General features: G+C 38.0%; 1 protein-coding gene across 1 annotated transcript in view; it reads right to left on the reverse strand.

Annotated features, from left to right (window-relative positions):
- LOC110165054 (roundabout homolog 1-like) overlaps positions 1–20,047 on the reverse strand; it is a 99,717-nt gene that overhangs the window by 17,611 nt on the left and 62,059 nt on the right. The window contains exons 3-7 of the mRNA XM_055148550.1: positions 12,264–12,421; positions 5,221–5,341; positions 4,063–4,201; positions 3,830–3,957; positions 1,148–1,156 (exon numbers count right to left, since the gene is read on the reverse strand). Of these exons, the coding sequence (XP_055004525.1) occupies positions 1,148–1,156; positions 3,830–3,957; positions 4,063–4,201; positions 5,221–5,341; positions 12,264–12,421 (555 nt within the window). The remainder of the gene's footprint in view (positions 1–1,147; positions 1,157–3,829; positions 3,958–4,062; positions 4,202–5,220; positions 5,342–12,263; positions 12,422–20,047) is intronic.

Here is a 20,047-nt window from a genome sequence, read left to right on the forward strand (position 1 = left end):
TTCCCTTTTCATATCAAAACAATTTCCCAAATGTAGCAGAAGTTATCATGATGATTAGAAAATATATGATGGTCTGTTTACAAACTCAAGAATAATCTCTGGTACTACAGCAGAAATGGCATTTTCATTACTTCCATTTCCTCATGGAGATTTCCTCTTCATATTACCAGTGTAATTCGAGACAATGATCAAATGAGTCTTGTTGAACAATGAAGATGCTGGGCTCAGCTGCAATCCATCACTGTTAAGATTTACTGTCTCCCTCTTGTGTTTCCATGTGATCTTTAATCTTGACAGATAACCAGCTAATTTTATGGTTCACTGAATCAATGAACCACTGTAAGATACTATCTTGGGTTGTTCGGATATCAATACTAGAACTAGCCTGTAGAACCCAGTGCCTTTTGCAACTTATTTTTAAAGTCTTCACAGTTTAACCAAATTCATATTATTTTGAAACATTTGATTGTTTTACTGAATGCAAAAATTGAATTAAGGTAACAGCAAGTTAAAAAAAAACAGTTGAACAATAGAGCTTTTAGGAGAGCTAGAGGTGCAAAACATGGTTGAAATTTCAATATTTGGCATATTGGATTGATTTCTTTTCTTTTTAAAGGTTTTCTGGCTGGAAGGTTTTATTTGACAGGACAGCTTAGGCGTGAAACAGAGAGAGAGAGGGGAGGGGGTAGAGAAATGCAGTAAAGGTGGTGACATCCACGTATGTGCAATGCCTTAAACCACTACAGCGGCAAGCACTGGATCACTTTTTAATTCAATGAAAATTGTGCTTAAAAAATGGGTCAAAGTTAGAGAGAGAGTTGCCAATTCAAAATCATCGGGGTTGTAGAAGTGCAACACTGAAAGCAAATTTGATTCTAAACTACACTGATGACATTACTTTATTCAGTCTGTACAGGGGCATCTGACTCTAATAATAGGGTGGACAGGTCACTGGGGTTTATTTATAGGTTCTATCAGTACAAATGGACATTATGTATGCAATATTTACCTTAATCCTGGTTTGTTTTCATGCATTATAAGAATCACTGTATTGGTTGATGGACTATGAGTGCAGATGGGACAGAGACAGTTGCTCATGAGTTCCTGCTGCTGTCAGATGGTGGATGAGGGATGGATGACAACTTACCCGTGTTTACTATAAGAGAGAAGACACACACACACAAACAGCCACATGAATAATGATACTGTACAGAGGCCTATTCTGCTGAGACATATTTTTATAAAAGGGAAACTCAGTGTTCAGTGCGAGTGCTGACATCTGTAAATTTGATTTATGAGGAAATGAACGGCTATCCGACCAGCTTGCTTTGGAGCGACTGTGAGAGAGATTACTGTGGCATTTTTGTGTTTAAAGAATGTTTTTCCAGCAGTATCACACAAGATTACACGCTGCCTATGGCTCAGTGGAAGTGCAACAGCGAATACTCATTACACTCTACTCTATGAGCCAGGGCTAACTGTCTAAGCTGTTTTGGCTTGTTACAACTGTTTAAAATGGCAAATGTCTAATACCAACCAAATGTTCTGTGTCAGTAAAAATGACTTCGCGGTCACGACTAACGACTAACTACCTGAAAATGACACAAAGCAAAATGTCAAGTCTACATTAGTTTTCAACAGGGCTGGAAAGTAACTTGATACTATCCCACAAGTAATTATGTTAAGTGGAGTTTTTTGGAGAAAACTCCCTTCCTTAGTGCACAAGTCACAAAGGTGGTCAGAACGGAGTTGCAGTAGTAGCAGTAAAGTATATCAAGTACAATAAGTAATTACTTATATTAAAGGTGCACTATGTAACTTTTTGCTTGTGGTCCGTCACCGTCTTGTTTCTATGGATAAATCATTGCTCTGCTTGGAATGTTCCACAATACGAGGGACACACATTCTGACTAAGGGTGTAACGATATCCAAGTCTCATGATATGAAACTGTCACGGTATGAACCTAACGGTACAATATTTATTGCGATATCGTGGGAAAGCTCACGATATGGTGGGGAGGCTCACGATTAGGGATGTAACAATATCCAAATCTATTGGTATGATATTTTCACGGTATACATCTCACAATACGATATTTATTGCAAAATTTTGTGGAGGCTAACAAAATTGAATATGCTACTTTTTCCTCTTAAAATGCCTTGACAAGACTTAATCCAAAGGACTAAGACTTAAAAGTGCTTAGAACTGTTATTTCTTCTTGTAGCTACGCTGAAATGGAGCAAAGCATTATGGTCTATGTAGTTCCCTCTGTCTTTTTTTAGCTATTGCTGCACCATAACTCTTAATTTAAGCAAAGAGACTCACAATTCGATATGTGACGGTCCACGATATTATTGTGAGAACTTTGATGATACAATATACAAAACACGATATTTTGGTTATTGTTACATCCCTAATTCTGACTGTGAGCAAATTTGTCTCTCTACAGAGCTGACCTATAACTTGGCCTGGTTTGGTCTCCATGATGATAGAAAGGTTTCATGCTGTACTGCGAAACATTCCAGACAAAGCAATAACATCTCCATTGAGAAAAGCATTTCACAGATGCTCCACCAGAAAAGTTACACAATGCACCTTTAAGTAGAGTAGTAAAAGTAGCATTTGCAGTAGTTGTTGTTATGTTAGGATACTGTTGCCTTATTATACAACAATATTTGAACTTTCATCTCGGTAAATATTTTACCTTGCTCACTTTTTTTTTTTAAAATAATTTTTCTGCCACCTCTGATTTTCAAGCAAGTAATTTTGATGATAATATTGTGCAAATAGCTTTTCCCTCACTGTGACAATTGCAACTCTTCTGCTAGTTGTTGCTGTTTCCCATTTATTGCCCAAATTAGCTATGGTCCCCTGCTCCCACTGTGTTGTTTTTGTGAATGCAGGAGAAGACAGTGTAATTGGAACCATGTCATTTCCCAGCATGCACCAGACCTGCCTTATCTTTAATTAAGTCCTACTGTCCCCAGCCGGTGTCACCCACTGCGTCCCTCTATATGTGTTTACATAGTGGGAGGATGAGAAGTGTCTCACCACTCATTTCCTGCAAATGATTTAAGAACTTGAGGGCGAAACTGTGGCAGGACACTTTAGCCAAATGAATCCATTTTATGCGCTGGAGAAAACATTTATCTTGCATGCTTTGCTTGGCTTATCCACCATTACTATAACAAGTCGCTGTAAACACACAGCTACATAAGCTTGTTTATAAGAATAGTTATAGTTACTGCTTGAGAGTAAGATAGATGATAGAAGCAATCCATGGGTATCCAAGTAAAAAGTACCAAAAACAATAATAGTTCTGTACTACTACTTTCTACTAATAATAGCTTAAATGTTTACTTTTACAGCCACTGTTACTAACGCTGCTGTCTATGGGTCTGCTATTGCCAAAAACTAGAAAGAAGACTTTATTTTAAGTTATCTATACACAATACTGATGTGTTAATGTGTTTGTCCCCTGAGGAAAGCCATAAGCTGAAACGTGTCGGGACTTTGTAAGTTGTCCATTAAGACATGCCGTAAATTAATAAAGGCATTTTATTTTAACCAGTGAGTGCTATGGGTTTTTTGCATCTTTGTGCTATTTTTTGTTGTTGTTGTTGCTGTAGTATCTAATTACTTTCCATCCCCACAGAAAAGATATTAACAGTCTCTAATGCGGATTGGTGTGATAGACAGGTCAAAGCAGCTAACTCACAGCACTAGGATATATTTAGAGCTTGTGTGAAAGTTATATGCCCATGCAAAGCTATGTGAAATGCACTGAGTAAACACTGCACATCTGAAGAGCCGATGAAGAGTACTGACCATGTACGGTGAGCGTGGCCGATGCTTCCGACTTGCCCACCATGTTCTCCACCACGCATGTATACGAGCCCTCATCCAAAGAGGTCACCTGCCGAACAATCAAGGTATGGTCCTCTAGGATTTCAAATCTGTAGAGGCAGCACGGACACAGTGTATCGGGAGATGAAAGCACAAGCTGAAACGCATGCTTGCATGGTGAATTAGGTTGTGCACTGAAGGCCTTTGTGCATTACCTGCCCTTAGGCAAGTCAGAATCATCTTTCCTCCAGCGCACGGTGGGAACAGGGTCTCCTTGAACCACACACTGAAACTCCACACTCTCGTCCGCCAGCACCACCACGTTGTTAGGGCGTTTCACAAAGGTCGGTCTCTCTGGGTGTGACAGAACAAACCAGGAAAAGCATTAAAATCATTAGTATGAGTCCTTATGGAAAACCTGGCAATTAAAGCAATTTCATGACCAGGTTTGACATGTTTAAAAATGTGATCCATTTCCACTAGAGTCATGTATTATGCACAACATGTAGAAAGCATGTATCTGCATCCACAAATAATCTTCTAGCCTTGAATGGCTTTATGGGATATTATACTGCAAACTCCATCTCTATGCAAGGTCAGCTGATGACATGGTATTAATAATAGCTCTGTCTATTCTTCGGGGAGAAAGAGCTGAGTGGGTTATAAAGCAGAGCAGTGGGGTGTATGGGATGACTTACTGTTAGCTATATATTCTGAGCTTGGCACTGAATTGAGCAAGTGTAGATATTTAGAGGATTTTTACTATCATCATTTGACTTATACGAGTATTTGATGGGGGTATTAGTAAATTCCAAAATGGGTTAGATTTCAGATTTTTGACGAGATCAGCAAGTAACACTGGGTCTATCAGACAATAAATATAGAAATGCAATGTAACCCATTAAGAAATAATACTTGATAGACTAGATACGGACTAATGCTAATATCCATGAAAATTAAAATGAAATAACACACACTTTATTGTTATGGAGAGAACACAGTTGGTTTAAAACAACATTTTAACTTTTACATAGCACACAGTTCCTTTTTATAAAAATCTGTTAAACATGAATACTGTTTCTGCCATAACTTAAACCCCTAAAAATAGCAGTAACCGAATGAAGTGTTGACAGTGATTTCATTTTGACAAAAAAATACTACAACTTTATTTCTTCATTTTTAAATAAATCTAGAAACACTAAAAACTCAGACTAAGATGGATTACTTTTCTTTGGCTCTTTAACTGCATACTCCCCAACAGTAGGTCTTTTATGAATAATAGTTGAATGTGAATGGTCTTGAGTAGCACTGTGGTGGGCTAATCCTCCATGAACTTTTGAGGGAAAAGAAACCACACATTATACATGTTTCACCTAAAACAGTGAGTTCAGCGATCTCACTCTCCCGCTCCCCCACCATGTTGGTCCCGACACACACGTATTTGCCAGCATCACTCTTCCTTGTGTTGGTGATCATGAGCTTCCCACTGCGGATCTAAAGAAAAACAAAAATACACAAAAAATCATGTTTGTTTATCTCTGTTCAGACATTTGGAGACTTGAAGGTGCAATATGCAAATTTTCTGGTTATTGAGTTGCTTACGTTTTACAATAATCCTTTAAATTTGCACTTTGTACATTTTAGGTTGGGGGTCTGTCATCTTGCTTCTATGCCTGGTATGTACCACTGTATGACATTAATACAGCTCTACCTTACATTTATTAAATAACATATGCAGTTTAATAGCTCAGATTTACCTAGAAAAACAAAGATTCTGACTGAGTGGTGTTGCCTCTCCAAAGATCTGACTTGCTAACTTGGTCTGGTTTGATTTCATGAAGATAGAAAGGTTACTATAATATTATTACTATAATACTACACTGTGAAATATTACAGACAAAGCAATGGCATCTCCACAAAGAAAAGCTTTGAGGGACCCTCCACCAGAAAAGTTACACAATCTTTTTATTGATAAAGAAATACCTTGAACAACATGCATTCACCTCTCTATAGATCTACTGATGTAACTTGGCCTGGTGGTGTCCAAGGAGATAAAGTGGAACATTACAGAAAAAGCAATAATATTTCCAAGAAGGCCATCACATGATAAACCCTCCCACAAAAAGTTACACAGTGCAGTTTTAAGGTTAGAGAACGACTAATGACTTGGATGACTTTTCAAAGACACAAACTCTCATAGTCTCCTATCCTTTTCACGTTGTTTACTTGAACTTCATGCTCCACATAGTATCTCTTAACTGTATAATGCAATCATCCTTGGTGTCATGACAGCAGATAGTCTTGCGCATACCTTTATTCAAGTATAAAAATCGGCCTGCCTTTCACACAGCAGCACAGAAGGTCATCTGTTATGAAATTACATAATTCATATCTGGTGCTACATTAGCGCGGGGAACAAAGACACAGGGGCTCTTTGTAGAGACCCTCGTCAGATGTTCTGTCAGTGTACTTTGCCTTTCTGAAAACTTTTGCCTCAGACGCACACTGTAGTATATGCACACTCATTGTCAAACACACACAGTCACACAACAAAGTAGGGACTGAAATGTGCACTCCATGCTGTTTTCATTCCTTTCATATCCTTGCACCATACGCCCCCACAGACCACATGAGCCGTCTCTGTAGCACTTTGAATGTAGGGTTAGGGGACTGAGGCTTCCCAAACCAATGGCTCAACAGTGCAGAGCTGGTGTGGTCCTGTAAATGAACAGCACATCTGACGACACAAGGCCAAGGTCTCATTTTTATAAATAGCTACATTTTCCTGCTTCTTCTCCAACACTTATTAATAGATTACTGTAATATCACAATACTGAGTAAAGACAACACCTGCTTGCCTGGAATGTTCAGTGCTCACACAAAGAATGTATTTTCATTAAGCTAGCAACACACACGTAATTGAAAGTAAATAATGCCTTACTGAGGAACATTCCAGACAAAGCAAAGCATTTACATCTCCATGGAAACATGCTGGTCACTTAGTGTGCCTTTAGGAACTTGTGAAGTCAGTTCAGATGAAAAACTGAGTCATGAACGCACATCACATCAGCAAGCATCTCGCAACACCAACAAATTGTTTAATGACTTTGTAGTAATATGACAGGTCTATAACTCCATGGTATTATTGCTAATAGAAAATGCAGTGGCAGATCTCTAATACTGACTCAATTTCAAACCAAATTGTCTAATTTAGCGTATATTAACTTATGGCCTCTTATAAATGAATGGCAATTACTAGGGAATTGGTTTATACAGTGGGCTAGAAGGTCTATTTACTTGTAAATGCAAGGCACATGTTTCTTTTAGTCCAAGCTAACGTTTCTCTTTTATTTTAGTTTATCAAGTAAGTTGCTGTGGCAGCAACGGTGTCTACAACATAATGTTGATGTTAAAGGTGTATGTGGAGCACCTGCCATCTGCCTGTCTCTATGGAGATAAATTATTGTAATAAAATTCTCTGTAATATTCCACAGAATGGCATTAAACTTATCTCCATGGAGACAAGCAGGTGACACAACCTAAGCGAATGGAGAGGTGAGCACACTCACATTAAGAATTGTGAATACTGTAAAACATTTCAGGCAAATCAATAGCATCTCCATGGAGACAAGCCACCTGGACCACCTGCCAGGAAAGTTACCTAGTGCACCTTTACAACATAGCCTGACCAGTTCTCATTTTTTTTCAAAAGAGTGAACCAAAAATATTTCTGATCTGGTATTCTTCACCTCTATAAAACAAACTGTGCAGGGGCCAGTCTATTCCATTATTTTTTCACACAGGTCATGAGGTCACCGCTGTATATAGCCAGAGCAGCAGCGGGGGATTGAGAATCACGCTGGACAGCACCTGCCTCGCTCTGCCCTGTCCGCACACCACCAACAGACAGAAATCTATCATTAAATTTCTGCTGCAGGGATCAAACCGACAACCTTTCATTTATTAGTCAGAGCCCTCTGGTCCAGATCCAAGCCACAAACAAGACACAAGAAAAACAACTGCCCAACAAGTGGATTGGCCTGATGCAAGCATCATCAAAAATATGTAGAAGGCTAATGCTATCAACATACAGAATACTGATTTACAGGAAGAACAGAAAAGGCATATAGAGTACAGCCTTATTTTGAAATTCCCTGGCAGAGGAGCAGCATCTGTTTAAATTTGTATTACAAAGTGAATGTATTTGCATTGGATAAAACCAGGCAAAGCAGGAATATTTTATACAGATTTATACATTACACATTAGAATTTAAAATGGCATTTCCTGGCTGCATATTATCAGGTAAGTAATAAACACAGATTTTCACCTTTGGGAATTCTTGCTGTAAAGGGGTTTACGGTATAACATTAGACAATGAGATTTAAAATATACAAAAATATGATAATCCATACAAGTAAAATATAAAACAAAATCATAGTAGTCGATGATGGTATTTGTGTACTAAAGACGTCATATCCCCTTTCTCGTGATTTCTGGCAAGCAACTGTAAAATACTATAGTTTTTTTCTTTTGGTCAGCTGGATTTAGACATAAGCCTATGTCGTAAAGAACCTACCAATTTGAACTAATCAATGGATTAAAAGGATATTATCATTATGTAATAGTGGAATTTTGGACAAATCTAGCTCTCTGTGGCATTCTCGGACATGCTATGGCTGCTAGACCTACTATGTAATTAGTGCCTCTTGATGAATCGATGTGAAACATTGTGGTGGTGTAATGACTCCAGTTAGAATCCCAGTGGACTACATCTTACTCTGAGCACTGCCATTGACTTTTACCATTGGCTGTAAATACCACAGGGCTGTAGCTGATTAAAGAGTGAAATAAGTGACCGCTCATCATTTTTAGCAGAGATTCAACCACTTGGAAATTTAACTGTGGTTTCGCTGTCCTACATTTTCAATGCACCAAGCTTGAATTTCATGTCTGTTTCGCTGTCTTCTTCACAGATAAATGGACTACGGGAGAGACATCTGCAGTATTTATATATGATAGCTGCCTTCTACTGAATAGGAGGAGCTTGCCCTGTTACATCAATAAAAGGCACAAAGGAAATTCATCTGCATTTGAGTACAATAATATAATGCAACATACATTAGCTTAATACAAGGTCAGCACTGTGCTACACAATGTCATTCTTAATTGTTTTCCATATTGTGAGACACAATACCTTCAAAAATTTCAACACATAAAATTATATACTGAATATATTATAATATTATATACTGAATATTATGGAACATTCTGCATACTGAATAACTTGCCAAGTTCTCCTTCCACAAGTAAAATAACTATGAAATTCACCAATTAGAGACATTCACTGATTAACTTTAAGCATTTTTCATACTTAACTGGATGTTTTATCCTTTGACCTGCCATATTTCAAATGCAAATGTATTGCTTTGAGCAAGGCACGATGGGTTTTAGTGCGCATACATCTTCAGGATTATGAATAGAGTGTGTATACACCTATAACATGTGTATGGCTTCAAGGGCCTCTAAACGCAATATAAACGCCTTTTCCATTTTTGCTTCATAAGACTATTTCACTTTTTAATTAAAATCAATGCATCACACTTTGCCAATGTGTAGGGAGCGTCTCATAATTAAAAGCTTGATGTAAGCATACATATGATTATTAATAAATAATGGCTTAGGACACAGGGGAAATACTGGGAGTAGTTGCAGTATATAGTAGCCATAAATTAGTTTGTGGTGGACTCCTCCTTCCTCAAGAAGTCTTTGAGCAGCAAACTCTAATAGCTAAGACATATTTCCATATAAGGGAGCTGATTGGACGAAACAACATAGAAGTATAGGAAGTACAAAGCCCAAACAGTCTTTGTGAGTTATCTCTAAGGAGCCCCCCTCTGGCTCTGATCTGCGCTGCTCCTTAAATCACACATAGATGCTCTGTCCATCACAGCCCCCCAGAGACACTCTACCTGTCACTCCGCACTAAGATGGGCTTTGAAACTGCTCTGCTGCATCTCCTGTACACACACCAGCATTCAGATAAACAAATCAACACAACCACATATACACACATTCAATTATGTGGCGGCTGGGGTATAGGAAGTACAGGCATAGGAAGTGGAGTGATAGCTAACCTGTTTTGTGCTTTTACTGCTCTAATACATCTGATGCCTCCAGGGCCCAGAATCAGTTCAATGTACACAAAACTGCAAGGGAAAATCAATACAGAGTCCCGCTTTGTGACAGCCTTATATATAAGATTCTGAGAGCCGTTCATGTAATTCTGCTATTATTATGTATTTTATCATCAGTTGTACAGACAAGAAAAAAGACCAATTTACTGTTGTTTGGAGTTATGTTTTCTATCTATAATTGCAAATCTAAATGAGGTTTTGATAATAAAGATGATAATGTTGTTTACTTAGACACACAGATCGCTACATAAGATAAAGAGATTACCTGTGAGGAATTAGTAATAACTTCTCCTTTTTGGAAATGCAGATCCTTTCATCCTACAGGTACAGGATCAGGCGAAATCTTCACTGACGCATAATTTAAATCTTTAATCTATTTAAAGCTCTCTCTATCTTATATCAAAAAAAGTTTTAGAACAATTATACTCACTGGAGGAAACCAAAAGAGTGAAATAGATTCATGCTTCAGAACATTTTGATTCTAAAACTCCATCCAAGCTTTGAGATAATTTTGACAGTCTTTTGTTTTGCTACAAGCACCACCAGCTTGACTAATTTCTGATTATTACAGCGCCAACAAATAGTGTAATTTCATCTCTTATTTTACACCAGTAATTCTGAAAAGCAAAGCAAGACAACAGAGCACAATTCAAGCTCAAAGCATCCTAGAGTCTTTAAATAGTAGACAAGGTTTATAATGGTATTCAACATTTAAGAACGCCAATATGTTAAGAGTGCAATAATCAAATAAACAGAATCAGTCTTAACACTGATATAAAAGCTTGATACTGGTTAACAGTAAAAAAAACTGTCAAAGGTTACACTGATGTAGGTCTATTCATTGGTTTTAGGGGTGTGCAAAAATATTCGAATATCGATATATCGTATCGTTTAATGTGATGATACAATACTGATATCATGGGCTGCTGTATCGATATATCACCAAGAGTATTTTTAGGTGTGTTTTATTTAATTATTTTTGTTACAGAGCTACAGTTTTGTTGCTTGTGGAGTGAAAGGAAACTCATTTAAGCAACACATTTGACATTTTTACTGTTTTGATGATTAAAATGTTTGTGTTTCATATGAACTTTGGACAAGAAGTGGTTTAACGAACATGTGACCTACACCTGTTACTTTAAATCTGCACTGTGATAACCATCTCGAGTTTGCCCTGATGAAGGCCGAAGGGCCGAAACGCGTTGGCGTATTTTAACTTTATCTGCCATGTGGTATTAAAGGCTTTTAATTATTTTGTACTTTTTGAGTGCCTCAGTTTTTTTCCCACTTTGTATTTGAGACTGGTCCCTACACTGAAGAGCACCAAAAGGACAATTCTGCACATTTTTTGCATATCCAAGTAGCACTCCTGCCTCCAAAGACTTGCATGGTTTAACAAACACTTTTAGTATGACAGCCATGATTTCGCCTTTATTTTTTATTGAACCGTATTGAATCAATTTGAAATATATCATATCGAATCGAAAGTGCACTGTATCGAGATATGTATCGTATCATGACCTGTGTATCGAGATATGTATCATATCGGCAACTTCGTAATGATACCCAGCCCTAATAGGTTTCAACTTTATAGGCAACATTTTCAGGACTTTTCCACCAGGATAGGATATCCTATTTTGTTTTAAAGAGTGAATTGCTATGGCAGGTGTCTAATTTTCCAAGGATAGTAACGTCCTCCTGTATCATCTATTCTATCTATTATTTTCGTACTTTGTTTCTGAGAACCCTACAACAAAAATCTTAATAATATTGCTGTTGCTAATAGGGTTTTTAGTCGTTTAACCGTGTTTTAGTTGGTCAGAATTTTTATTAGTAGTTGACTAATAATTTTATTTAGATAAAAAAATGTATATGGGACAACAGAAATTCTTTCTGTGAAGTGAGGGAGCTATTTGAATATTATGTATTTTTTGGTATTTAGATGTTAAAAGGCAGATTAAACTCATGATTCAAAAATGTTATCTGTCTTTATAGAAATATATTGTTTAATACATGTTTAGTTGTTTTTACATGAACTCCCATGGAGTTACAGTCTTGTGAGTGCAGTTTGAGTCAGATTCACAGAGGTATGTAACTTTCCCAGTTGGCAAGTCTTGTTTCACTCCAGGTACATACAAAACAAGCTTTTCTTTGTCATATTGTTGTGTAACAAACAGTGCAACACAAGTCAAATATACATAATGTAAAATCAACAAAATACCGTGATGCGTTCATCCCTATCGTCCAAACTGGAGCCATCTTTCCTCCAGGAGATGGTGGGTTCAGGGTGTCCACGTGGGGGCTGACACTCCAGCACCGCAGGCTCACCCACAGCAACCATCACATCCACTGGGTTTTGTCTGAAGTCATCTCGTAGAACTGCAAAACACAGAAAAGACCACAGTCTCAATAAAGGCCATAGGTTACGAGTGGACATTTACAATTGAGGCTAATTTCAAGGTTGTTTTTCTTTTCTCTCTAAATATGAATTCTGAGCATGAGGTTTTTTCAAAAAGAGCATTTTTATTGTCAGTCATTGTGAAATAGTGTTCTTTAGACCACTACTTTACCCACTCTAACAGCAGGATATTGTGTACTTGTCAATGAAAATACAACCTTCTGACTTCCATTTGACGACAACATAATAAAGGGTTGTAGAAACCCCAAGCATGATATTTTTCTTAACAGAATTTTGCAATTTTTTTTTCTGCTCATGCCGAAAACCCTTTCTCAAACACAATGAGATATTTTGTGATAAGCCCACGTGAAGGGAAATGTCTTGATGTCTGACAGTGACAAAGACAAGACGACACCACCCTGCAGTGCTCCAGTGAAACATTTAAACAGAACTATACCACGGCAATTTATCATTTTTCCACAAAGGGAAAAAAATCTCAGGCTGAACCAGAGACCACGCAAACTTGCATCCAATCCACCAAGTCTAAACGATGAGTGCGATTTCTAGTGGCCACAAGCTAGCTCCTTCCTGTCTCCACTGAAAAGCCTCAAGATGCAAACAGCTCCAGAAAATTCCTCTGAAGTGGAATGCCTTTTTAAAAGTAAAACGTGTCGTGAAATTGCTTCAAATGATTCCCAACTATTATTTGCATGATTACAGCCAAGCAGAAATGTATTGCAAATAGGGCGATGTGGTGAAAATGGATGCATGATGAATCAAAACATCTTGCCGAACATTCCTGTTGCTGATGAGGTGAACAACATGTGCTAATGCAGACGCCCCGTGCATGAGTGACTGCCGCTAAGCGTTCCCAGTTTTAAATTACAGACGGGAACAGGGAAGGAGGGATTGGGGGGGCTTCGAACCTGAACAAGCCAAGCCAATGGAACCTGCGCCAACAAAGAGCTAAAGCTAGAGCTCGCTGGAGCTGGACTGGGGTGAAAAGACAGGAAACAATGGAGGAAAAGGCGTAATGACTCCCAGATGGCAGCAACCCATTCACCTCTTGGCGTAAGGATTTGTATGTAACATGGAACTAAAGCAGGGCCCTGGATACCAGAAGAGTGTCGCGGATATGGGAGAACAAATTGGGATGACCTTCTAATTGGACGCATTTGGGCCCCCGCGCATCTCTCCTGAGCCCCCTCCCCACAGCGGCTTCTGATCCACGGAGCAGAGCCGCGACCAGCCTCACTCCGGTCCACTGAAACCTGATGGGAAACAGCTGTCCCGAGAAGACCACCCCCAACCCCCCTTCACTCTACATCCCACAGCACAGGCTCCACTCTGTCACATGATAAAAGGCATTCCCCGTGAGATGCAAAAACATGGCTGGAGTTACAGACAGGAAGAGGCTAAAGGACGTCAGACGTGTACAGTGAGCGAGGTGCGTTGATTGATCTGAAGATTCTGATCAGAAAGGTTTGCACATCTGGCATTAAATTTGGGTGAGGTCTGCAGTCGAAATGTTTAATCAAACAAATAACATGCTTTAATCAAGGAACTGTTTCTTAAATTGTCAGGAATTTTCAAATATTCAAGGTTTTTTCCTGGTCCATAGGTCTCCTGGTTTCAGAAAATACCAGTGAATCGGATCCAACACAAATTTTCAAAGCTGTATTTTTTGTACTTTTTTCATCATGATGTACCATTGCAGGATAGTATTTGCCTTAATCCTAAACTAGAAACTACGGTCTAAAAGTTCTTTTCATGCTTCTATGTGTGTGTTATGTAAAGTTGTGCTACATGCAATCAGCCAATCAAAGCCAGGAACATTACATAAACTCCATTTGAACAGACCTACTCTCGACAGGATTTCAACACGTATAATTGGCTGTAAAAGAAAACACTTCAACACCCATGTCACTTTGCAAGCTGAAATTATAGACTTAGATATGCATTTTTTCAGCAACCTCATCCAAAATATTGCTAACTCCATCTTTGAATAATCTTATGAAATACAGTGTAGCTCATTTGAGTTATGCAAAGTAAGCACTCGGAATAATTTAGACCATGTTTACGTAAAGTGTTTATTTTCTCAAAAGGAGCAGACTAACTAGGTATTACGCTGCAACAAAAAATTATGCATGCCTGAATTAAACCCATACAAGCATGCAAAATGTAAATGCTCCACGGCAACAAACCCAAAACTATGATAAGAACTTGCTTTACTTTCCCTTTTCACACAAGTACTTCTCTAATACACAAAATCAATTACAAAACAAACTTTATCCAGTACACTCCACAACATTTCATTCCCTGCTTATGTCTTGCATCAATAGATAAACCACCTAATGTTTATTTCACATGCCTTGAGTACCAATTTGCCTTGCAGCTAAGCGCCGGAATAATTTAAAACTAGTTTGAGCTGTGCAGGAATAAAAAGAGATTAATTAATGAATTTAGTGGGCTTCATTTTTTATGTTGCCTGATTAACTCAACGTGAACAGCCTGCCAAGTGTTCTGATATTGAGGACTTGTGAAGAAAGGACAACCGCCAGCAATTACCTTTTTACTGCTTGCAGTTAAAAAGTCGACATTATTTTAGTGTCGTGTTCTTGATTGTGGAATAATTCTTAAGTTTGTACCTTTTGAGTGAACTTCAAAAACTTAATGCCTTCAAAGAAAAATGGTTTGTTATCACTTCATTCAAAAATTCAGGTCTGAGTGAGTTATATTTGCAAATAGTTTATATTAGCCCTTGGAATCACAGACCCCCTTGCGTTTTGGTATGATACACGATACATGGCTAAACAAAGATAATAATGCTATATTAGATATTAGTTATATACATACATATATTAGATAGATAGAGAGATAGATAATACTTTATTTTTCCCAAAGGAAATGTATGTTTTGGCAGCAACAATGATATATATATACGACTACCACCACCACCACCACCACCACCACCACCACTACTACTACTACTACTACTACTACTACTACTACTACTACTAGTAATAATAATAATAATAATAATAATAATACAGTGGTAATACATTTTTTAGAGATGCATTACAGGATATTTTGTTATGTTGTTTGTTATATTTGGTTATGAAATGTTATTATGTGATAATATATGTACCGCACATGATATATTAATACATACAATACATTTTAACAACAAGATGTCTTTGTTAAATCCGGAACCTGCACAAACTTAAAATGAAATGTACCCATATTAATTATCAAAAAGTTAAATGTCAAATGTATGGTGTAAATAAGTTTCCTTTCTCTAAAAAAAAGCAACACAATTGTAGCACTGTTACAAAAGATACCAAAAGCATGTTGCTACAGCAGCCCATAACATCGTTACTCCAAATTTACGATCCTCATGATATATCAGTGCTGTTATATTTTTTGCACACCCCTATGTACAATACAATGTTTCTTTCTCATACAGATCTAAAGCCACTCGCAGCATGTGGGCCAAGCTCCGGACTGCGTTCCCCACCTCTGGGTCCATAGATGCCTGTTTAGCTCGAGCTTTGCACCTCTTGCTATCTTCTTTTGTGCCTTCATCTGATCCCTGCAGATGAGAATCTCACAGCCCACTTCAAAGCAGCAGCCCGTGGCCCTGCTCTCCTGGATCTGACAGTGTCTGAGTTGTTAGTCCTCCAGAGTCAGAGCCGAAGCATGAAAGAGCTACTAGCACAGCCCGCTCCAATAAGCCTCTGTGTAGACATGAACGCCATGAAAAAGGAACGCCATGTAAAGTCCAAAACACAACAAGAGTACAATGCAGCAGGGATAGATGTATCGCTATGAGATCGCTATGTGACCCAGTGCAGGCTGGCAGTTATACAAAGCACAGTGTCACTAACATTTATCAGGGAGAGAACAAATGTTTTCTGCTGAAATGGCTATTACACAAGAAGTACCCCCAGCCCAGGACAGTTGTTACAAGTATTTTCGACATAATTGTGCGTGAAAATTGTGAGCATATGACAGTCAGTTCATTTGTTGGAAATTTGTTCCACTAATATACTTTTTCAAGTAGTTCATTTTGATCCTATTACATTTAACACATTATATTTAAGACTTTGACAAGGACCTGAAACCAAACCCTCTTTGCTCTTTTAGTAGTTAGTGCCACATGTGCCTTTGAACACTGCACATCTGGGTAGCTATTACTTTAGCACTGCTATAATTTAAATGTCCCCAAAATCAGCATTAACAATAATGCAATGTACTGATGCTTAAATATCAATTATAGCCCAGACTGGCCAAATGTAGGACACCAGCTGTGCAGAACTGCACTTCCAACTCCTATTAGAATGCTGCAGTATAATTAGCGCAGTGCCAATCTGCTGAGTAAAAACGCTCTTATTTTTGAGCAAAGTAGATGATTTTTTTAGCACATTTTTATTTAAATGTTATTAAAACCAAATAGTGTAACTGAAACAAAGAGCAAGAATTTCTGCTGACCAGAAGAGGCCATTTCTAAAGCTTTAATAATCACTACAGCCAAGGCTGTAATAGCACAAAGATGTGAACTTAAACAGAAAGTTAGCCCCCTTTTCTTTTGGCTTTGACTTTCACAAAGAACCTGACACAAACACAGAATAATACGTGTTGTGTGTTTTGTGTTGTGTGGTGTGCTTCTATGTATTCATAGTGTTGACAATAAGAGCAACATAACAGACCTGCAGTCTTAAATATGCACATTACCAGCTCTTGTACTGTGGGAGTACTGTTTGTGTGATTGCGCAGGTATCCATTAAATGTGAATCTCACCCAAAGGTTTTGTATAATTAAAAATACCTCATGCAGGTGTTCTTAACAGGTCTAGAGGTATTTTCATCAATGCTTAAACTTGATCTAATATGTGTTGCTTTTTCTATAGGCTTAAAATTTTAAATTAAAAGACATATTCATACACTGAATTTCTGTTACTGCTCTCTTCCATTAGACTTGGGACTCAGACCTTACTAAAATACACAGGAGCTGCATCTTCATAAAACTAAGCAGCCTGCTATTAAACTGTCTGGAGGCTAAATATTTCCCAGCACTCGTGGTCTCAAATACACACCCGCATGCTTTGGATGAAACATCCCAGGGCTCAAACTTAGAAATAAATATAATAAATACCCTCTGCTCACCTTAAAAATACAGCAGTAGGCCAATCCCAGCAGATATGAAATCCTTGACTTTTCCCACAATCCATCTGGTGACCTCTTACTACCCCTCTACCTCTGCGCTTCAACCCATCTCTCTCCCCTCCCTCCTCTCCTCCGCTCTGCCCTCACAAAATCACTATCCTGCAGAGAGAGAAAGCTGTAGGCTGCTCAGTGAAAAACAGCACGTTCAGCTCATATAGGTGGTCAGACTGACACAGAGACTGCATGTGCTTCAATAGGAAGTCCAATGGGCCCTATATACCCAACTCAATAACATTACATGAACTAACAACCAAGCAAATCCAATATAAGTACATCTCCTGCATATACAAATCATACTACACACACAGATTAGCGCATGCAGACTACACCGTGTAATATTTGTTCAAAACTGGAATCCTGCAGACATTTCTTTCTCAGACATAGGAAACTCAAATTTACTACTGCCCTCCCAAAGCTCCCATATTTAAATCATAGTTCTGCATACAAATCATTAAAGTCCCAAGGCAAAGTGATTTTTCTACATGCCAGGCTATAAATCTATCTGTGCTAGCCACGCCAATTAATTCTACACAAAAGGGCTCTCACACGCAGGTTCAGCTCCAGGTTATGTTGGTTGTTGATCAAAATTCTATGCCTTTTTATTGCTACTTTCAGATCTTTCTTTGTTTGGGCAGCGTGGTGAGCATTTAAATTGAAATTGCGCCTGTGAAGTTTTCAAACACTATGACATTTGCTTGGTTTATGCTACAAAATTGGGGGCCAGTGATACAAAATAGCATACAACTATCATGGCTTTCAATGCCTGCATCAACTTTAGTTTGATTAAAGGTCCTCTATTATACAAAATGGATTCCTGTGAGCTTTTAGCCATGTTAAAATGTTGTTACCTCCTCAAAAACATACCTGGAGCTGTGTTTTGGTTATTCACACATGTTTGAGTAACCCTTTATTATTAATCTGTGTACTGTATCCCCAAAGCTCAAAATGCCCTGTTCTACCTTGTGATGCAGAGGTAAGTTAACAACAAACTTTTATCTATAGTTTCAGGTCTAAAATCATCCAAATGATTCTCGTTAGTTTAAAAACACAGTGGAGCACTTCCTGTATTACCATATAACATCACAAGGTGGAACAGACTGTTTTCTGTTTGAGAGAAGACCTAAATATACAGGAAAAAATCTACAGGATGTGTGAAAAAACAAAACAACAAAACTTCTGGTATGTTTGTGATGAGGAAACAACATCATAACTAAGTCAGAAAATACCATAATATGGGAATTAAGGTGCTTTTAATTAAATAATGCATTTTATTATGTCCTACTACAATTCATCCTTGCCTGAACACTGAGTCACACACTCCAATACATGCTAGAATACATCCAATAGACAACAAAGTGAGTTAAGATTCATTAGTAGAGGCAGTTTACTTGCTAATTCACTTACATGTCTTTGAATACAAGGAGAATGCCTTCAGAGAACTTACAAAAAGGACATGCTCCACAAAAAAGGTCATAGCTTCCAGTGAGACCTCTAAAACTCATTAGTCTTAATTGGTACATCATCAATTTAAAAATACTATTACACAAATGAGTGGATATGGATTGACTTGTATAATACTATGTTTGTTTCATTTATTTCATTCAACATTTTATACAGACTAACAGATGTAAGATGCTATTGCCTGGAATGTTCCACAGTATAGTATTAAACCTAACTCTATATTTGTTTAATTCCTGGTGTTTTAACTGCTGAAAAATGCCTCAAAACATGGATTCTTACAGTGAGCGATGTTGCCTTTCCACAGACTTGATCAGTAACTTTGCCCCCTTCTTGTCTCCATGAAGATAGATATGGTTAATGTCATACTGTGGAACATTACAGACAAAAACAGTAAGATATCCATGAAGACAAACAGGGCGTCCAACTCCACTTTTAATGTCCACTGTGCCAACAAAGACTCCAAATTTAGAAGCCTAGGCTACTTACTAAAACCCTTGTGTTGATGCTGTAAAAATTATGGGCGAAAACATAAAAAGTACATAAAAATAACAGTCTTCCTATATGTCATGGTAAAAATCAACATAGTGGAGTAGTGCTCGAGGAGTGCTTGACAGATATATGATAGTGACTTTATCCAGCCTCTCCATACAGTGACAGCAGTTTATACAAATCACACCTGTGTCTGTCGTGCCCTGAACTACACTATGGGAACCCTGATAGCTCTTCATCAGTTCGTGGACATTGTTCTGACACTGTAATCCTGTTGATGCACATGCAGAACACATCCGTCCTGAGCAGCAGACGCTAAAACCAGCTAAAAGGATTGTGTAACCTTCTTCTAATCTCCACCACTCATCCTATCCCCCTGTAAGGAGAAAGACAGGAGGAAGACAAGGAGAAAAAACATCGAAGAAGAACAAG

The sequence above is a fragment of the Boleophthalmus pectinirostris genome, unplaced genomic scaffold (genome assembly GCF_026225935.1).
Source record: "Boleophthalmus pectinirostris isolate CB_2022bp ecotype Guang Dong unplaced genomic scaffold, ASM2622593v1 HiC_scaffold_12, whole genome shotgun sequence".
In the NCBI taxonomy this organism is placed as follows: domain Eukaryota; kingdom Metazoa; phylum Chordata; class Actinopteri; order Gobiiformes; family Gobiidae; genus Boleophthalmus; species Boleophthalmus pectinirostris.